Source organism: Otolemur garnettii, unplaced genomic scaffold (assembly GCF_000181295.1).
Source record: "Otolemur garnettii isolate 467f Iridium unplaced genomic scaffold, OtoGar3 scaffold00045, whole genome shotgun sequence".
Classification (NCBI taxonomy): Eukaryota; Metazoa; Chordata; class Mammalia; order Primates; family Galagidae; genus Otolemur; species Otolemur garnettii.
In genome coordinates, this window is record NW_003852440.1 from 1,384,256 (window position 1) to 1,401,478 (window position 17,223).

Genomic DNA, 17,223 nt, shown 5'->3' on the forward strand with positions numbered 1-17,223 from the left:
GGGACTACTGGTTTTTCTCTTGTTAGTAGAGACAGGGTTTCACTCTTGATCAGGCTGGTCTCGAACTCCTGAGTTCAGGTGATCCACCTGCCTTGGCCTCTCAGAGTGCTAGAATTACAGGCCAGTGTGCCCCCCCCCCCACTTTATTATTAAAACATGGCTTTGTTCAGTCTATAACTCTAGGTTGATAGTTTTAATTTCTTTGATCACTCAGAAGCTGGTAGTCCACTGTTGACTTATTTCACATTGTTTCTGTTCAGATGTCATCTGCCAGTTGGTAGGTCATCTTTTTTGTCTGTCTTCTGTCTTCTGTGGATTCCTATTCTGGAAATTTCCATTCTGGAAATGCACCATCCATTATTGTTTTGAATTACCTTACCTTTGTTCTCTCCAATGTTTCTGTCACTCTTATTAGATATGCTAAAATTTCCCATTCTGTCCTCCATATGTTTTAACCTGTCATTAATTTTTTCCTCTTATTTCATTCTCTATACTATAATCTGTAGTATGATCTGTACTACAGTTACGGTATGTACTCGTATTAATGGTATGTTTAGATCTATCTTTCTTCAACTATATTTAACCCTGCTAACTCATCTGTTGATTTTTTTATTGTGTTAAAAATCACCCAACATGAGATCTGCCCTTTTAACAAGTTTTTAAGTACACAGTACAGTATTTTGGGGGGGATGAATTAGGAAGAGATTTTAATGGGGGTGAGGTGGCCATCTTGTTTTTTCATTATTTTATTATTTATTTTCATTGACACAGATGTGCATACATATGATAATACATCCATATAATCTCAGAGCAATTGGGATATCTGTCACCTTAAATACAGTAGAACCTCTGTATGTTGACCTAAGGGACTGTAACAAACTGGTCAACATATGGAGGTGATCAACATAGGGTGCATATCTGGTCTATGAAAATTAGGTCATCTGAAGGAGGTAGTTAATGTAAGGCTGTGGTCAATATGGAGGTTTCATTGTATATATCTTTATGCTAGGAACATTCAAACTATTCTCTTCAAGATATTTTAAAATGTGTGATAAATTAATAAATGATAAATGAATAAACCTACAGCCATCCTAGCTGTCCATTAAATACCAGATCCTATTTCTTCTGTCTAAATGTATATGTATTTGTGCCCATTAATCAGCCCCTCTTCATCCTCCCCTCACCCTTATCTTCCCAGCCTCTGGTAACCACCAACTTCATGGGATCCACAATTTTAGTTTCCATTTGTAAGTGAGAACATACAATATTTGTCTTTCTATGCTTGGCTTACACTTAACATAAATCTCCAGTTCCACCTGTACGCACAGTGTTGTATAGCAGATCTCTAGAGATTTTTCATCTTATATTACTGAAACTTTGTACCCATTAAATAGCAATTCCCCATTTCTCTTTCTGTCTAAACCCTGGTGACCACCCTTCTTACTGTCTGCTTTGATGAGTTGGATTACTTTAGATAACTTATGTAAGTAGAATTGTGCAGTGTGTATCTTTCTGTGTCTGGCTTACTTCATTTTAGCATAATGTCCTTAAAGTTCATGTATGTTGTAGCATATAACAGGATTTGCTTCTTTTTTATGGCCAGATAATACTCCGATACCTCATTGTATGTCTGTGTCACGTTTTGTTTATTATTTCATCTATTGGTAGACATTTGGGTTGTTCCTAGTTTTGTTTATTTTAAACAGTGCTACAGTAAACATGATGTTGCAGATATCTCCTTGCGATCCTGATTTCAAGTTTTGGGGGGTTTTTTTGAATTTTTTTTGGTAAATACTCTCAAGTTGATCAGATGTTAAGTTCTTTTTTTCTTTTTTTAATTGAATGGTAACTATGTACATTAATGCACTTCTGGGGTATAGTGTGGGGTTTTCACACACAATCCAAAACACTTCCATCAAACTGGTTAACATAGCCTTCGTGTCATTTTCTTAGTTATTATTTTAAAACGTTCACATTCTACTCTTAGAAAGATTCACTTGTACCCTTGTAAGATAAACCTCAGAAGTGATCCCTCCAATCCCCCTCCCTCCACCCATTCCCTCCTCCCCTCTCCCTCCCTGTATTCTTAGGCTGTTATTAGGTTATAGCTTACACATAAAAGGTATAAATTAGTTTCATAAAGGAGTGTGTACATTGGATACTTTTTCTTCCATTCTTGTGATACTTTGCTTAGAAGAACATTTTCCAGCTCCATCCATGTGAACATGAAGCACGTAAAATCTCCATCTTTCTTTATGGCTGCATAGTATTCCATGGTGTACATATACCACAGTTTGTTAATCCAGACGTTAGTTCTATATTTAGGTTATGTGATAGTTCTGTTGGGACAAATGGTAGTTCTATTTTTAATTTTTAGAGAAGCTCCCTTTTTTCAAAGCAGCTACACTGTTTTACATTCCCATCAACAATGTACAAGGGTTCACATTTGTCCACATTCTTGCCTGCATGTATTCTTTTTTATTTTTTTCTTTATTTTTATTTTTTGATGGTAGCCATCCTAGTGAAGGCGAAGAGGTATCTCATTGTAGTTTTTGATTCGCATTTCCCTAAATGATTAGTGATATTGACCACCTTTTTATATGCCTGATGGCCTTTTATATGTTTTCTTTGGAGTAATATCTATTCAAGACCTTTGCACATTTTTATAATCAAATTATTTATTTATTTATTTACTATTGAATTGTATAGTCAATACAAGACTATGGTCTTGTATATTTTGGATTTTAACTCCTAATTAGATACATGGTTTACATATATTTTCTCCCATTCTATAGTGTACTTTTTCACCCTGTTGATTCTTTTCTTGCTGTGCAGAGGCTTTTTATTTGATACAGTCCTACTTATCTAATAAGCTTTTGTTGCTTGTGCTTTTGGTACCATATGCAAGAAATCTTTGCCAAGACCAATGTCAAGAAGCTTTTCCCTTGTTTTCTTTTATAAATTTTATAATTGAGGTCTTACATGTAAATTTTTAATCCATTTTGAGATTATTTTTGTGTATAATATAAAATGAAGGTTCAATTTCATTTTTTTTGTGTGTATATATCCAGTTTTCCCAGCACCATTTGTTGAAAAGACTGTCACCATTGTGTGTTCTTGGCACCCTGTGGAAGATCATTTAATTGTATATGTGTGGATTTATTTCTGAGATTTCTGTTTGGTTCCATTGGTCTATACATCTGTCTTTATGCCAGTCCCATACTCTTTTGATTACCATATTTTTGTAATATGTTTTGAAGTCAGAAAACATGAGGCCTCCAGCTTTGTTCTTGTTTCTCAAGATTATTCAGGGTCATTTGTGGTTCCATATAAATTTTAGGATTTTAGTTGTTTCTGTAAAATATGGCATTTGGATTTTGGTAGGGATTGCATTGAAGCTGTAGATTGCTTTGTAGACACTTTAACAGTGTTCTTCCAATTCATGAATACAAGGTGTCTTTCCATTTATTTGTGTCATCTTTAACGACACAAATCTTTCATCTTTCTTTCAGCAAGACTTTTAGGTTTTAGTATAACAGTCTTTCATCTCCTTGGTAAAGTTCATTCTTAAGTCTTCTATCCTTTTTGATGTTATTATAAATGGGCTTGTGTTTTTAATTCCTTTTTGGATAGTTCTTTGTTAGTGTATAGAAATGCAACCAATTTTTCTAGTTGATTTTATATTCTGAAACTTTGTTGAATTTTGTAGTTCTAATAGTTTTTTGTTTGTGTGACTTAGTTAGGGTTTTATATATACAAGTTCATCTCATCTATAAACAGGGACAATTTTATTTATTTCTGATTTGAATACCTTTTTATTTATTTACTTATTGGCATCTAAAATATCACTTTTATTAACACTTTATTAACACTTTAGGACTACTACAATGGACAGTTTTACAGAACAGAAATAAGACAGTCTCATGACAACACAGTGTAAAGTTGTAGTAGACAGGTTGATACTCCTCACCCTCATCTTCCCCATCAGCACTATCGGCTCTAACCTCCTCATAATCCTTCTCAAGGGCAGCCATGTCCTCACGGCCTCAGAAAACTTTCCTTTCTCCATCCCTTCACCCATGTACCAGTGAACAAAGGCACGCTTGGCGTACATCAGGTCAAACTTGTGGTCCAGGCAAGCCCAGGCCGCAGCAACAGCTATGGTGTTGCTCAGCATGCACACAGCTCTCTGTACCTTGGCCAGGTTGCCACCAGGTACCACAGTGAGAGGCTGAGAATTGATGCCAACCTTGAAGCCAGTGGGACACCAATTCACAAACTGGATAGTATGCTTGGTCTTGATGGTGGCAATGGCAGCATTGACATTTTGGGGGACCATATCACCACAGTATAACAGGCAGCAAGCCATGTATTTACTGTGGCTAGGGTATTTCACCATCTGGTTAGCTGGCTCAAAGCAAGCATTGGTGATCTCTGCTACAGTAAGCTGTTTGTGATAGGCTTTCTCAGCAGAGATTACAGGGGCATATGTGGCCAGAGGGAAGTGGATGCGGGGATAGGGCATCAGGTTGGTCTTTTCTTTTTTTCTTTTCCTTTTTGTCTAATTGCTCCCTTGGACATCTCCTACTTGGCTGAATAGTAGTGGCAAGAATGGGCATCCTTTCCTTGTTCCTGATCAAGCTTTGCTTTTCTACCAATGTATATGATGATAGCTGTGGCTTTTTTATATGTGGTCTTTACTAATATGTTGATGTAATTTTCATCTATTTTTTATTTTGTTGAGTGTTTTTAAACATGAAAGGGTGTAGAATTTTGTCAAAGGCTTTTTTCTTATCTATTGAGATGACCATGTGATTTTTATGTTGCTTTTATTAATATGGTATATCACATTGATTGATTTTTGTATGTGAACCATCCTTTTATTCCAAGGATAAATCTCATTTGGTCATGTATGTGATCTTTTTAATATGCTGTTGAACTTGAGTTGGTAGGGTTTTTTTTTTTTAGGATATATATATGTATGTGTGTATATATATATATATAGAGAGAGAGAGATATCTATGTATGTATGTATTTATTAGGGATATGGCCTGTAGTTTTCTTTTCTTGCAGTAACTTTTTCTAACTTTGAAACAAGGATCATCCTAGCCTCATAAAATGAGTTAGAAAGTATTCTCTCCTCTTCCATTTTTTGGAAGAGTTTGAAAAGGATTGGCATTAACTCTTTAAATGTTTGGTAGACTTCACCAGTAAAGTCATTTTTTGTTACTGATTCAATCTTCTTACTAGTTATATAGCTCTGTTTAGACTTTTTGTTTCTTCATATTTCAGTCTGAGTAGGTTTATTAGGGCTCTCCAGAGGAAAAAAGCCAGTAAGCTATATATACATGACTTATGTATAGACATATAAGAGATTTATTGTGGGAACTGGTTTACGCAATTATGGAAGCCAGAACATTCAACAATATGCCATCTGTAAACTGGAGAACCAGAAAAACTAGTGACGTAATTCAGTCCAAGTCCAAAGACCTAAGAACCAATAACTCAGATGTCTGGGAGCAGGAGAGGGTACATATCCTAGCTCAAGAGGAGAGAAAGAATTTGGCCTTTCTCTGACTTTTTGTTCTACTATGGCACTTAATGGATTGAATGATGCCCACTCATGCTGATGAGGGCATGTTCTTTTTTTAGTCTACTGACAGATCTAATCTCTCCTGGAAACATTCCCCTCCCCAATAATGTTTTATCAGCTATCTGAGCTTCCCTTAGACCAATAAAGTTGACATATAAAATTAGTTGTCTCAATAACTGATATTTCTTCTATATTATCGAATTTGATGGCATGTAATTATTCATGGTGGTGTCTTACGATCCTTCTATTTCTGTGACATCAGTTGTAATATCTCCTCTTTGATTACTAATTTTGTTTGAAAGTATTTTTTTCTTAGTCTGGCTAAAGACGTCAATTTTGTTAATGTTTTAAAAAAACTGACTCTTAGTTGGTAGGTTATTTGAGATCGTTCTTTTCTAATGTATGTGGTTTTAATGAAGTCCATGTAAAATTCTTTAATTCTACTGCTTTTGCTGCATCCCATGTTTTATATGTTGTGTTTTCATTTTTGTTTGCCTTAAGATATTTTCTGATTTCCTCTTTGATTTGTTCTTCGATCCATTGGTTGTTCAAAAGTATGTTAATTTCCACATATTTGCAGATTTTCCAGTTTTTCTTCTGCCATTACTTTCTACTTTCATTCCATTGTGTTCAGAAAAGATACTTGGTATGATTTTGATCTTAAGTTTGTTAAGACTTATTTTTGTGCCAAAACATTCTCTGTCCTAGAGAATGTCCTGTGTGTGCTTGAGAAGAATGCACATGGTGCTTCTTATGGTTCAGAATGATGCCATTGGCCTATAGCAGGGGTCCTCAAACTTTTTAAACAGGGGGCCAGTTCATGTCCCTCAGACTGTTGAAGGGCCAGACTGCGGGTCCTGGGCCCAGTCGCCTGCTAAAGCAGGACAGGCAGCGGTGGCAAAAACACCTGGAGGGCTGGATAAGTGTTCTAGGCAGGTCACATGTGGCCTATGGGCTGTAATTTGGACGCTTGGTTTATAGTCTTTTCAAGTCCTTTGTTTCCTTACTGATGTTCTGCCTGGATGTTCTGTCTAGTATTGAATGTAGGGTATTGAAATCTGCTTTTGTTGTGTTGCTGTCTATTTCTGTCTTCAGTTCTATCAATGTTTGTTTCATATATTTATGTGCTTTGGGTGCATATATATTTATAATTGTTACACCTTCCTCGTGATTTGACCCTCTGAAATTATATAATGTCCTGCTTTGTCTCTTGTGACAGTTTTGTGAGGTAAAATCTGTTTTATCTAAGAATGTCCACCTTGCTCTCTTTTGGCCACTGTTTATATGGAATATCTTATTCCTTCCTTTTAACTTTCAGCCTGTGTGTGTCCTGAGATCTAAAGTGAGTTTCTTAGCATGTAGTTGGATCTTATTTTTTAAATCCATTCAGCCCCTCTGTGTCTTTTGATTGGAGCTTTTAATCCATTTACATTTAATATCTCTATTATATAATTAGTGAAAGGGAAGGACTTACCGTTGCCATTTTGTTAATTATTTTCTGTGTGATGGTTGTTTTTGTCCTTCTTATCCTCTCTTGCTTTCCTCTTATGTGTTTTTTTATAGTGACATCTAGAGTGTGCTGGGTTCTTTCAGCCTCCAAAACCTGTCCCTATAGCAGTCCCCTCAAAATTGGAGGATTAGGTACATGCTCTATTCTTTCCTCTATCTGTTGTATTCTCAATTTCATCAATTCTATTTTTAACTTCTAAAAGTTCTAAGATTTTTCTCTCAAACCGGACTGTACATTTTTAACATTATCTTGGTCTTTGCTTATTTTTATAATTTCATCTTCATTTCCTTAAATGTTTATTATATAGTTATTTGCCTTCTGTTAATGCCATTATCTGAAGTCCCTGGGAGTTTATATTTTTATTATTGGTGCCTGCTAATTCTCGTACTCTGTGGTTGTTTTCTTTTTGTATGTGCTGGTCTTTGGTGGTAAACTCCTATTTGCCGGGTTTTTATCTGAGTTCAACTTGGTGGTGTAAATTGAGGATGTCTTCTTCCAGAAAGAGTTTGTTTGTTTGCTCTTGTTGGGAACCCCTACTGACCCTAGGACACTTTAGTCTCCTATAGGGATCCTGGATCACTGAAGAAGTGGTAGGTCTAACCTGCTTAGTATTTGACCTCAGGGTAACCGTGACTTTGATGATAGCGGTCAGCTGGTGTTTATTGATTTGTTTTTTTGTTTGTTTTTATTTTGCCTGTGTGTGTTCGTTAAAAATGTATTTTATTTTTTGGGACTCCTCACAGTTTCTTGCTTACTCTCTGCTATGGGAAGACCGGAATAAGCTTTTTGAAAATGGGTGTTCAGAAATTTCCCTACTTATGTAATTTCCATATTTATGTTTCATACTTATGTAAATTACCATACTTATCCTAAACCACGTGTCATTTCTGAATTTTCGTATCTGAACACTTTAAAATGTACATAATATTCTGTTGATAAATCTTTTCTTTCAAAAGTCTTACTAGATTTTGGAAGTTATTTGTTACAATTCTTAGTTTTCAAGAACAGCTGATTACTATCAAGGAAGGTAGAAATCTACTAACTAAACTTTTTATCAAAATTTTTATGTAATTTTTGGCTAGATTGAAATATAAGCATCATAATTAAATAACTACAACTGAGGATCCACAGCTTCCATTTGTGTGAAGTATTTTCTTTAGCTGTGGCAGTCTTTGAAGTCAAATAGCAACATAAACTGGTTATCATCAGTCCTTTAGTTCAGATTTAAAAATCAAGAAACATTTATTTATATTGTATAACATTAATAATGTTTTACTAGTCACTGAAAAGTTCGTACCATCAGAATTTAATGTATTTCCAAGATTTTAAAATCTTTTAATATTATTTATAATGTGTACAATCTACTAAAAAGTAATTCATATGTAATTTATAAATCAGTATTCATATGGGAGTGCATACTTTAACATTTTAAAGCTAGAGATACTTGGTCTAAAGTTTGGAAACCAAACTAAACTCCAAAGTTTAGCATTGTTTTCTAATTGTTCTGTCTATGAAGTTTTTCATTCTAACTAAATTGAAAATATGGGCTGCGCCTGTGGCTCAAGGAGTAGGGCGCAGGCCCCATATGCTGGAGGTTGCAAGTTCAAACCCAGCCCCAGCCAGAAACTGCAAAAAATAAATAAATAAATTGAAAATACTGTGAAGCCATAGACTATTTCCAACAAGATATACTTCTGTATATCCTATATTATCTAGTATAGGGTTTGGCATACTTTTGGGGGCTCAACAGTATAATGATAAATCAAGGTCTGTTTTATTCATCTATTCTCAAATACAGTGAGCTCAGAAATACTACCTGGGGTGATTGTTTTCTTGTTTCAAATTCACATTCCCTAATCCCTGCTCCTTTCCATCCCATACTCATACTCATTTTCTCTAAGGCAAAGTCCAGGAATCTCCCTTTTTCCAAACCCTTAGGTAATTCTTATGCAGGTATCATACTACACTTTGAAAAACATTTATTTGTGTTATGGTGATGATGGTGATTACTGTGTAATAAATGTCATCTTTTAATGAAAATGATAAGAGAATTATAATTGATGGCTGTATTATAGAAAATAGGATGGGGAAATTATGAGTCAGTCCTTTAATATGTCATGACAGTAGTAGAAAATACTAGGGAATTGTCTGCTTTGGAGCTAACAGAGTACATATATGTGGCCCTTTTTCAGGTATGAGGTAGAAGAGTAAGTGGATAACAAGGAATCCCACGTTTTTCTCCTTTCTTCTACCAGCTTTATGTGGTTAACCATACTGGGGGAAATAGGATGGCAGCAAAAGGAGTCTACCATATGGTGCCTGTTGGGTTTGAATGTATCTCCCAAAAGTTCATGTGCTGGCAACAGGGTTGGGAGGTAGAGCCTAATAAGAAGTGATTAGTTCATAAAGCCAGAGCCCTTGTGAATAGATCTGTGTTATCTCAGGAGCAGGTTAGTTATCATGAGAGTAGGCTGTTATAAAGTGAGCCCTGCTCTTGGTATTTTGCTCTTTCATGCTTGCTGGCTTCTCCTTCCAGCCCTCCACCATGGAATGTTGCAGCCTAAAGGCCTTTACCAGATGCCAGCCCCTTGATATTGGACTTCCTAGCCTATAGAACTGTGAGATAAATTTCTGTTCACTATAAATTACCCAGTCTGTAGTATTCTGTTTTAGCAACAGGAAACAGACTAAGATAGTGGCTTTGGTATCACTTTAGTTCAGGCTGTAAACAAATCAGAAGCTGAAACACAGTACAAAATTTTAGTGCACTACCTGTAAAGGATATGGTAACAGGTTTAACAAGGCCGCCTTTCCTTTGGGTATCAGCAGTGCTGCTTTCACAATTTGAAAAGAGGGTTTACTTTTTATTTCCCTTTCTGTTTGCTTCATCACAATTGAAGACGATAGGGATACAAAGGCAAATGAAACCTGTTCTCTGCTCTGGAGTGACTCAGAGCCTGAGGGAAGAGATAGACACAGAAACAAACAAGTGCAGTAGAAAGTTACAGTTCCTTGTCATCCAACTGATCAGAACACAGAATTATAAAGGAGGAGGAGGAAAGCAGGCCAGGTGCTCAAGAAAGCTTTTGGAACAAGGCTTAAAAGATAAGTACTCCTTTGCTAGGTGTCTTTGTGGAGAGTTGAGTTGGTGGGAACAGGCGAGCACTGGGCTGAAGGAATATAGGCACAAAAGTCCTGAGTGTGAAGTAGAAAGGAGGGAATGGTAGCCGAGAGAAGGGCAGGGTTTAGTGGGCTGACAGGCTGGATAGTGGGCAGGGCCTTGCATGGCTTAGCAAGAATTGGTCCTGCAGGCCATGTGGCCCTAAGAAGATCTAGGTAGAGGGTCAATGAGATTAGGTTGTTTTTGTGTGTGCCTGTGTGTTTTATAACACTCTAGTTTTTAAATTCAATGTGCTGCTCTTTCATAGTCTATGAAATAACTTTAAATATAGTATTTTATAAAAACTTTATTTGGCATATGGGGGAAGAGGGTGTGCTAAAGGGAAGATGTCTGTGCTAGTGATGAAGACTCTTGATTTACTTTAGTATCCTCTGAGTCCCCTTCTCAATTAGGCCCTGACCATGGCCTTCAGTGTCCATTCTGTCCTTGCTTGGCCTGTACAGCCCAGGATTAGCAAAGGATTCTGCTAAGTTACCACCTTCACTGATATCTGACCTCCTTTGATAGCAGATTGAGTTCTTCATCCCCCAACTTTGATTCTGAGTCCTTGGCCTACCTTTTGCAAGAATCCCCTTATCCCTGATGTCTCTTAGTAATTTTCTAACTGCTGACTCCCTTACTCTGCTCCTTGGCCATAAATCCGTCTTTGCTATATTCAGAGTTGAGCCTCTTCTCTCTTCCCTGTTGTAATACTCCTATTAAAATGCTCTTCAACAAGTATCAGAGGAATTTTTTAACAGCAGTCAAGGAAAATTTCAAATTCATAATCCAATACATGTATCATTGTGGTGGTATGTATTGGAATAAGGTTAGAGACACCTGTAGTAGCCATAAAACAATCATGTAGTGGACCAGAAAGTAGAAGTTCCCTAGATTTAGGGCTGAGAAATACGATATAAAGGGGCTAGGAAAAAGATTTAGCAAATGACAGTGAATTAATTCACTTTAGTACTTTAGTAGCATTTGGTCTTCGTGATTTTAATCAGCAGCAAACATGGTTGATCTGGGGGAAAGATTATTTAGCTACTGCTTTTTTTGGATTCAAATTTATCTTTCCATCACTATCTTTTAATTTTAGTTACTTAAAAAGGGGATATTAATGGGCAGTGCCTGTGGCTCAAAGGAGTAGGGCTCCAGCCCCATATACCGGAGGTGGTAGGTTCAAACCTGGCCCTGGCCAAAAACTGCAAAAAATAAAAACTAAAAAATATATTTTTTTTTTAAAAAGGGGGGATATTAATTGCTATTTATTTTGATTTAAATTTATCTTTCTATCACTATTTTTTAATTTCAATTACTTAAAAAGGGGGTATTAATTGCTATTTAAAGGTAATCTCCAACATCTCTGTAATAATGAAAAGAGCCTAGGGCAGTGGGGCTCAACCTTCCTAATGCCCTGACCCTTTAATACAGTTCCTCTGGGTCGTGATCCACAGGTTGAGAACCGCCGGCCTGGGGGATAGAAATCAGAAAACTGTGGTGCTTATGAATTACTAGCTAGTTTATCTTGGATAAGTCACTAAACCTTTCTTCCTTATGGCTCTTACTAGTGTATCTCATTTTGGTACATACTTACCTATAAATTATCTTGTATACTTTTCTCTACGGAAATTGTTCATTAAATAGAACTACTAAATTATGCCCTTGATCCGTCTGGTCACTGTTAGAAAGTAAACAGAATCTGTTTACTGCTTCAATACCATAAACTGGAAGAAAAGTATTACTAGTAGCCACTAGTTAAACCTGGGGAATTTGCTTTCTAATGAATTCTTCACGATGACCGCCCAAAGGACATCCTAAGGAGGAAAGTCTTGATGGATCACTTCTATTTTTCCCTTTTACTTTCCTTTCCAGGAGGGGAGCAAAACCAAGGAGAGGGAAAAATATATCAAGGAAACTCTACTTTCCTTTTTTGCCAGAACCAAACACTCCCTTCTTAATTCTACTTTGTATGTGCTTTGTGACCATACTTTCAAACTGTAGTATAATTTTCTTAAATCTTTCCCAAACTCCTTGAGACCAAGTACATCATTATTGTCATATCAAGCAAGCAATGGTGCCTGCAGTTTGTAGGATTGCTTGCTGTGCTGGATTAACAACAGCAAGAATATGTCAATAAAGTACATTCCCTTCCTACAGTACTTTAGCAGAGTGCTATGCATGTAGCTAGCAACTTACTGGGTGTTTAGTAAATACACACTATTAAGATTTACTCAGTCTCTGGAAATACTGAAGTACTTTAAGAATATAAGGCAATGATATATAGATATAATATTTGCTTTTCAAATTCTGGTCATTTTTAATGAACTTTTCAGTGTATTGGAGAGATTTCTTGCATTCATACTCATAAGTTAATGTGATCAGTTTAAGTGTGCATGAAAAAACTTATTTAGAAAGTGTATTGACATTTAAATTTTTTAAGATAAGATTATTAGCTTACTTCAGGGTATTGTTACTGCATTTTGTTAGACTTATTAAATATAACTGAATTAAAGGTCTTGAAGCTTTGACTACTAGAGTGTTAAATTAAATCAAATATAATGATTTACAGAACAAACATCTATTGTAATTTCTAGCATGAATTTACTGTAACATTTTTATACTTCAAGGAATGAAAGATCTGGGTGGTTTGGAAAAGAATTTAACACAATATTTTTAGATTTAATTTAGGCAGGTGTTTTCTTTTATTCCCTGCTAGTAATATCTTCTGTGTATTAAAAACTCTCCCAGAGAAGCTTTTTGAGGTGTTGGAGAGTGTGTTAGGGAGTAGTGCCTCTCCCTCTGTCTGGCCATCTGCCTGTATTTGTGTGGGATACAGGGATAATTGCCCTCTGCATACCACAGTTCTGTTACAGAGGCAGTATAACTTCTTAGTTAAGAGCACATGCTCTGAAGCTAGACTCCTTGGGTTCAAATCCCAGCTCTTTCATTTATTAGTTATCACTTGTAGGAAGTCACTTAGTATTTTTATGCATCAGGTTCTTCTTCTGTAAAATGGAATAACAAAAGTGTCCCCCTTATTTGGTTGTTGTAAGGTGTAACTAATTGAACATATATAATGCCCTTGGAATAAGGGCACCTCTTAGAAGCTATATAAGTAGCTGCTGCTGCTCTGGTTATTATTATTACATTTAGATAATGGTTGGAAGAGGTAAATATGCCAGAGTTTTAAGTTAATCTCAGAGTTACTGGATTATATATAATTCCCCCCCGCCCCCCGCCCTTCCTTTCTCTTTTCCTTTTCTTTTCCACAGTCTCACTCTGTTGACCAGGCTACAGTGCCATGGCCTCAGACTGGCCCACAGCAACCTCAAACTCCTGGGCACAAGCAGTCCTTCTGCTTATCCTCCCGAGTAGCTAAGACTACAGGTGCCATAATGCCCTGCTAATTTTTCTATTTTTAGTGTAGAAAATACTTCTATTTTTTGTTGGTCTCAAACTCCTGAGCTGAAGTGATCCTCCTGTCTTGGCCTCCCAGTGTGCTAGGATTATAAACGTGAGGCACCATGCCTGGCCTCTTTTTAAAAACTTCCTACATTTTAAGTCATGGGTTTATATTCCTTTTTATACTAAGAAAAGATATTAAATTGACAATATGAAGTATGGCTTTCTGGTTTACTTGAATGTTCATGTTAAGTGTAAGAGAGCTAAATGAGAAACTGAATTATCTGCAGGTGGTTTGGTAAACAGTAAATTAGAGCAGAGTGCAGAGGAGAACAGTTGTTCTGTGACATGGATGTCCTCAGTGGGAATAGTCACACTTGTGGGGTTATATTAATATAATGTTTAAAAGCTCAAGCTGTAGATAAGACATTATGGGGGTCTATATCCACCTCAACCGTTAATAAGGTATTTAACACTGGATATGTTTCCTTATCTGTAAAAATGAAGATAAATATATACCTGATGGGATGGTTTTAGAGTTTAAGTTACTAGGACTTTGTTACTGTTTTTTTTGAGACAGAATTTTACTTTGTCACCCTCAGTAGAGTGCTGTGGTGTCACAGCTCACAGCAACCTCATCTCTTAGGCTTAGGCTATTCTCTTGCCTCAGCCTCCCGAGTAGCTGGGACTACAGGCACCTGCCACAGTGCCTGGCTCTTTTTGTTGCAATTTGGCCAGGGCCAGGTTTGAACTTGCCACCCTCAGTATATGGGGCCAGCGCCCTACTCACTGAGCCACAGGTGCCACCCAAGGACTTTGTAATAGTAGGTGTTCATTAATGATACCAAAGAAGCAAGGAATCAAAACCAAGGTGATAAGAAAATTTGCAATTGTTGATCTGAATTTTATTCCTCCTGCTCCACAGTGATGAAGATACACAATTAAATTTATGTTCTTGGGCTTCTCTTTCTCCCAGGCCTACCCTTTTCTTCATAATACATTCATTTTGGGGTCTGAGAACAAACATACTTAAGTTGATTACTGCTTTAAACCTGCTAATGGAATCGCTTGAGTCTGCACTGATTTCACTGAACCCAAATATAAAGGCAAATGTTAAATGAGAGATTTGTAGGTTCAAGATAATTGTGATAATGTCATTGTGTTGACTGTAATTTAATGCTCTTTTAGTGGTGTCTTTTCTAAATCATAATGCTTATATTTTTGCCTCCTGGAAATTATAGGTAATAGCTTGGTGAGTAAAGTTGTCATGGAGTTATGAGAAGTTCTTATTTCATTTTTGTCCTGCTTCCCTTTAAAGAAAGATATTTGTCTTTATCTTTCTTAAAGTAAAGCTTGATAGGTATTTTTTTTTAATTTGAGGAAATTAATTTCACCTTAATCAAGTTTACCTAATAGAGACAAATTAGAAATACAATCTCATGTTTATCTTTTAAAAGTAAGAACATTGCAATATAAGAATATTTCTGCATCATAGTTTAGTCAGGGAAGAAGAATCCTATGAGCAAAATAGAATAAGTCTTTTTTTTTTTTTTTGAGACAAAGTCTCAAGCTGGCACCCTGGATGGAGTGCTGTGGCATCACAGCTCAGCAACCTCAAACTCCTAGGCCCAAGTGATTCTCCTGCCTCAGCCTCCCAAGTAGCCAGGACTACAGGCGCTGGCCACAGTGCCTGGCTATTTTTTTGTTGCTGTTGCCATTGTTGTTTTAGCTGGCCTGGGCCAGGCTCAAACCCACCAGCCTTAGTGTATGTGGCTGGCACCCTACCCACTGAGCTACGGGTGCTGCCTAGAATAAGCCTTTTAAAATGGGATTTATACAATTGTGGGAACTGCTTAAGCATTCTGGTACAGTTGCTGCTTCAGAGTCTAGTATTAAGAAGCTGAAATCCACAGGGCCATCAGTCAGAATGGAAAGATGAATGTGATGTAGGGAAGAACAAGTACAAATTAGAACCTGTGAGGACATACTGGAACTTGTGTCTGTGTCTTGCTGCTTTCCAACTTCTCAGACAGGAGATCTGAGGATAAGCTGGTGCCCTTCATCAGAGAATTTCTCACTCTTCTGAACCATGATTCAGAGCAGCCGAATCTAGTGAATGAGTGGGAGCTGAAGGAGCTACAAGGCCTGGCTGCTTGCTGTTCCATGTTCATGAGGCATTCCAGCAGATCAGCTTTGTCAGGCGTGAGCACAGCCGTGTCTGGCCCTGCAGTGACCTTCAGACCATATAAATGGTGACTGTTTTCATTTCTGCCTTCTAAATCTTGTCCGTATTTCTGTGGCCAGTACTAATCCAACACCATAGAGGGAAGGGAATTCTGGGAAACAGAGCTCCAGGTTCACTAAGTTAGCACACTGGAAGCCCTCACAGTTTATCCCTGGTCAGCATGGCCATCCCTTTTAGGTGTGGGATAGGGTTATACTTCTCTTAACCATATTTAACTTCTAAATAAAGATAATAACAGTTATTCTTTGCTTAACTTTATGCACCTATTCCAGGTATACCAGAAACTGTCAACTGTCTTCTCAAAAGAAGATACAAAGTGTCTTTATCCATCTTTGGGTGATGTTCATTTATCTTCTCAGTAACACTGCCCTTTTCATGCCCTTCAGGCTCCAATATTGACATAACAAGTTAGCTAATGTTAACATGTTAATGTTGAGTGATAGGGACATTGGAAGGGAAATTAAAAATGAAAAGAAAAGAATTGGTGTGTATAATATACACACCCAAATAAGGAAGAAGTGTAATCCAGAACCTTTATTCATGAGGAGTCTGGGCCATAGAAGTCTTGCCTGTTTGGATTATTATAATTTTCTGTTGACTCATCCCATAGAACATGGGATTAAGAAAAAGATCTTCTGCATTTTAGATATACTACTCCTTATAGATGTTAAGTAATAGCAAAATTTTTCCTTGATGGTAGGGATCAGTCGCCTAAGCCAGTATGCTGACCTTCTTTTTTGCCTGTTGATTCACTGCCATGAAACAGTCTCAACTTGCAGTTTAATGGACCATTACTGTGACACTTGGTGGAAGCATTCCTCTCCAGCACTAAGACTTCTAGAACCAAAGTTGCAGGGACTAGAAAATATTTTTTGCAAGTAGATCACTAAAGGTAATAGTGAAAGGGGCTGTTCCCATTTCTTTCCCTTGATTCCGAACCTATGAATTCTGGTTACAAGAGAAATACTATTGTATACTAGTCACTGATTTAAAGTACATATTGCATCCTGGAAGATATTACCCCAGCTTTATAAAGTGTTTCACCCACGTGGCATCATAACAGAATCTTCAAGAGATTGTTTTATCAAGCCAATTGTTTTAGGGTATTGGAAGATATGGTAAGAGAGCGAATTCTCTAAGCATGGGCCCATTTTCATGCTTCATTTGCTATAAAGTGAGTTCCTTGCTTAAGCAATGCTGTGTGGAATACTATGATGGTAAGAAAATACAAAGATGGGCTCTGTGCCTGTAGCTCAAGTGGCTAAGGCACCAGCCACATACACCAAAGGTGGTGGGTTCGAATCCAGCCA

At 37.0% G+C, this 17,223-nt stretch overlaps 1 protein-coding gene across 1 annotated transcript in view; it reads right to left on the reverse strand.

The window, feature by feature from the left end:
* Window positions 1–3,836: 3,836 nt before the first annotated feature.
* Window positions 3,837–17,223, reverse strand: part of LOC100963937 (tubulin alpha chain-like) — a 19,512-nt gene continuing 6,125 nt past the window's right edge. Inside the window, 2 exon segments of the mRNA XM_012805869.1 lie at window positions 3,837–4,045; window positions 4,048–4,553. Coding sequence (XP_012661323.1) covers window positions 3,855–4,045; window positions 4,048–4,553 — 697 coding nt within the window. The 3' untranslated portion in view covers window positions 3,837–3,854.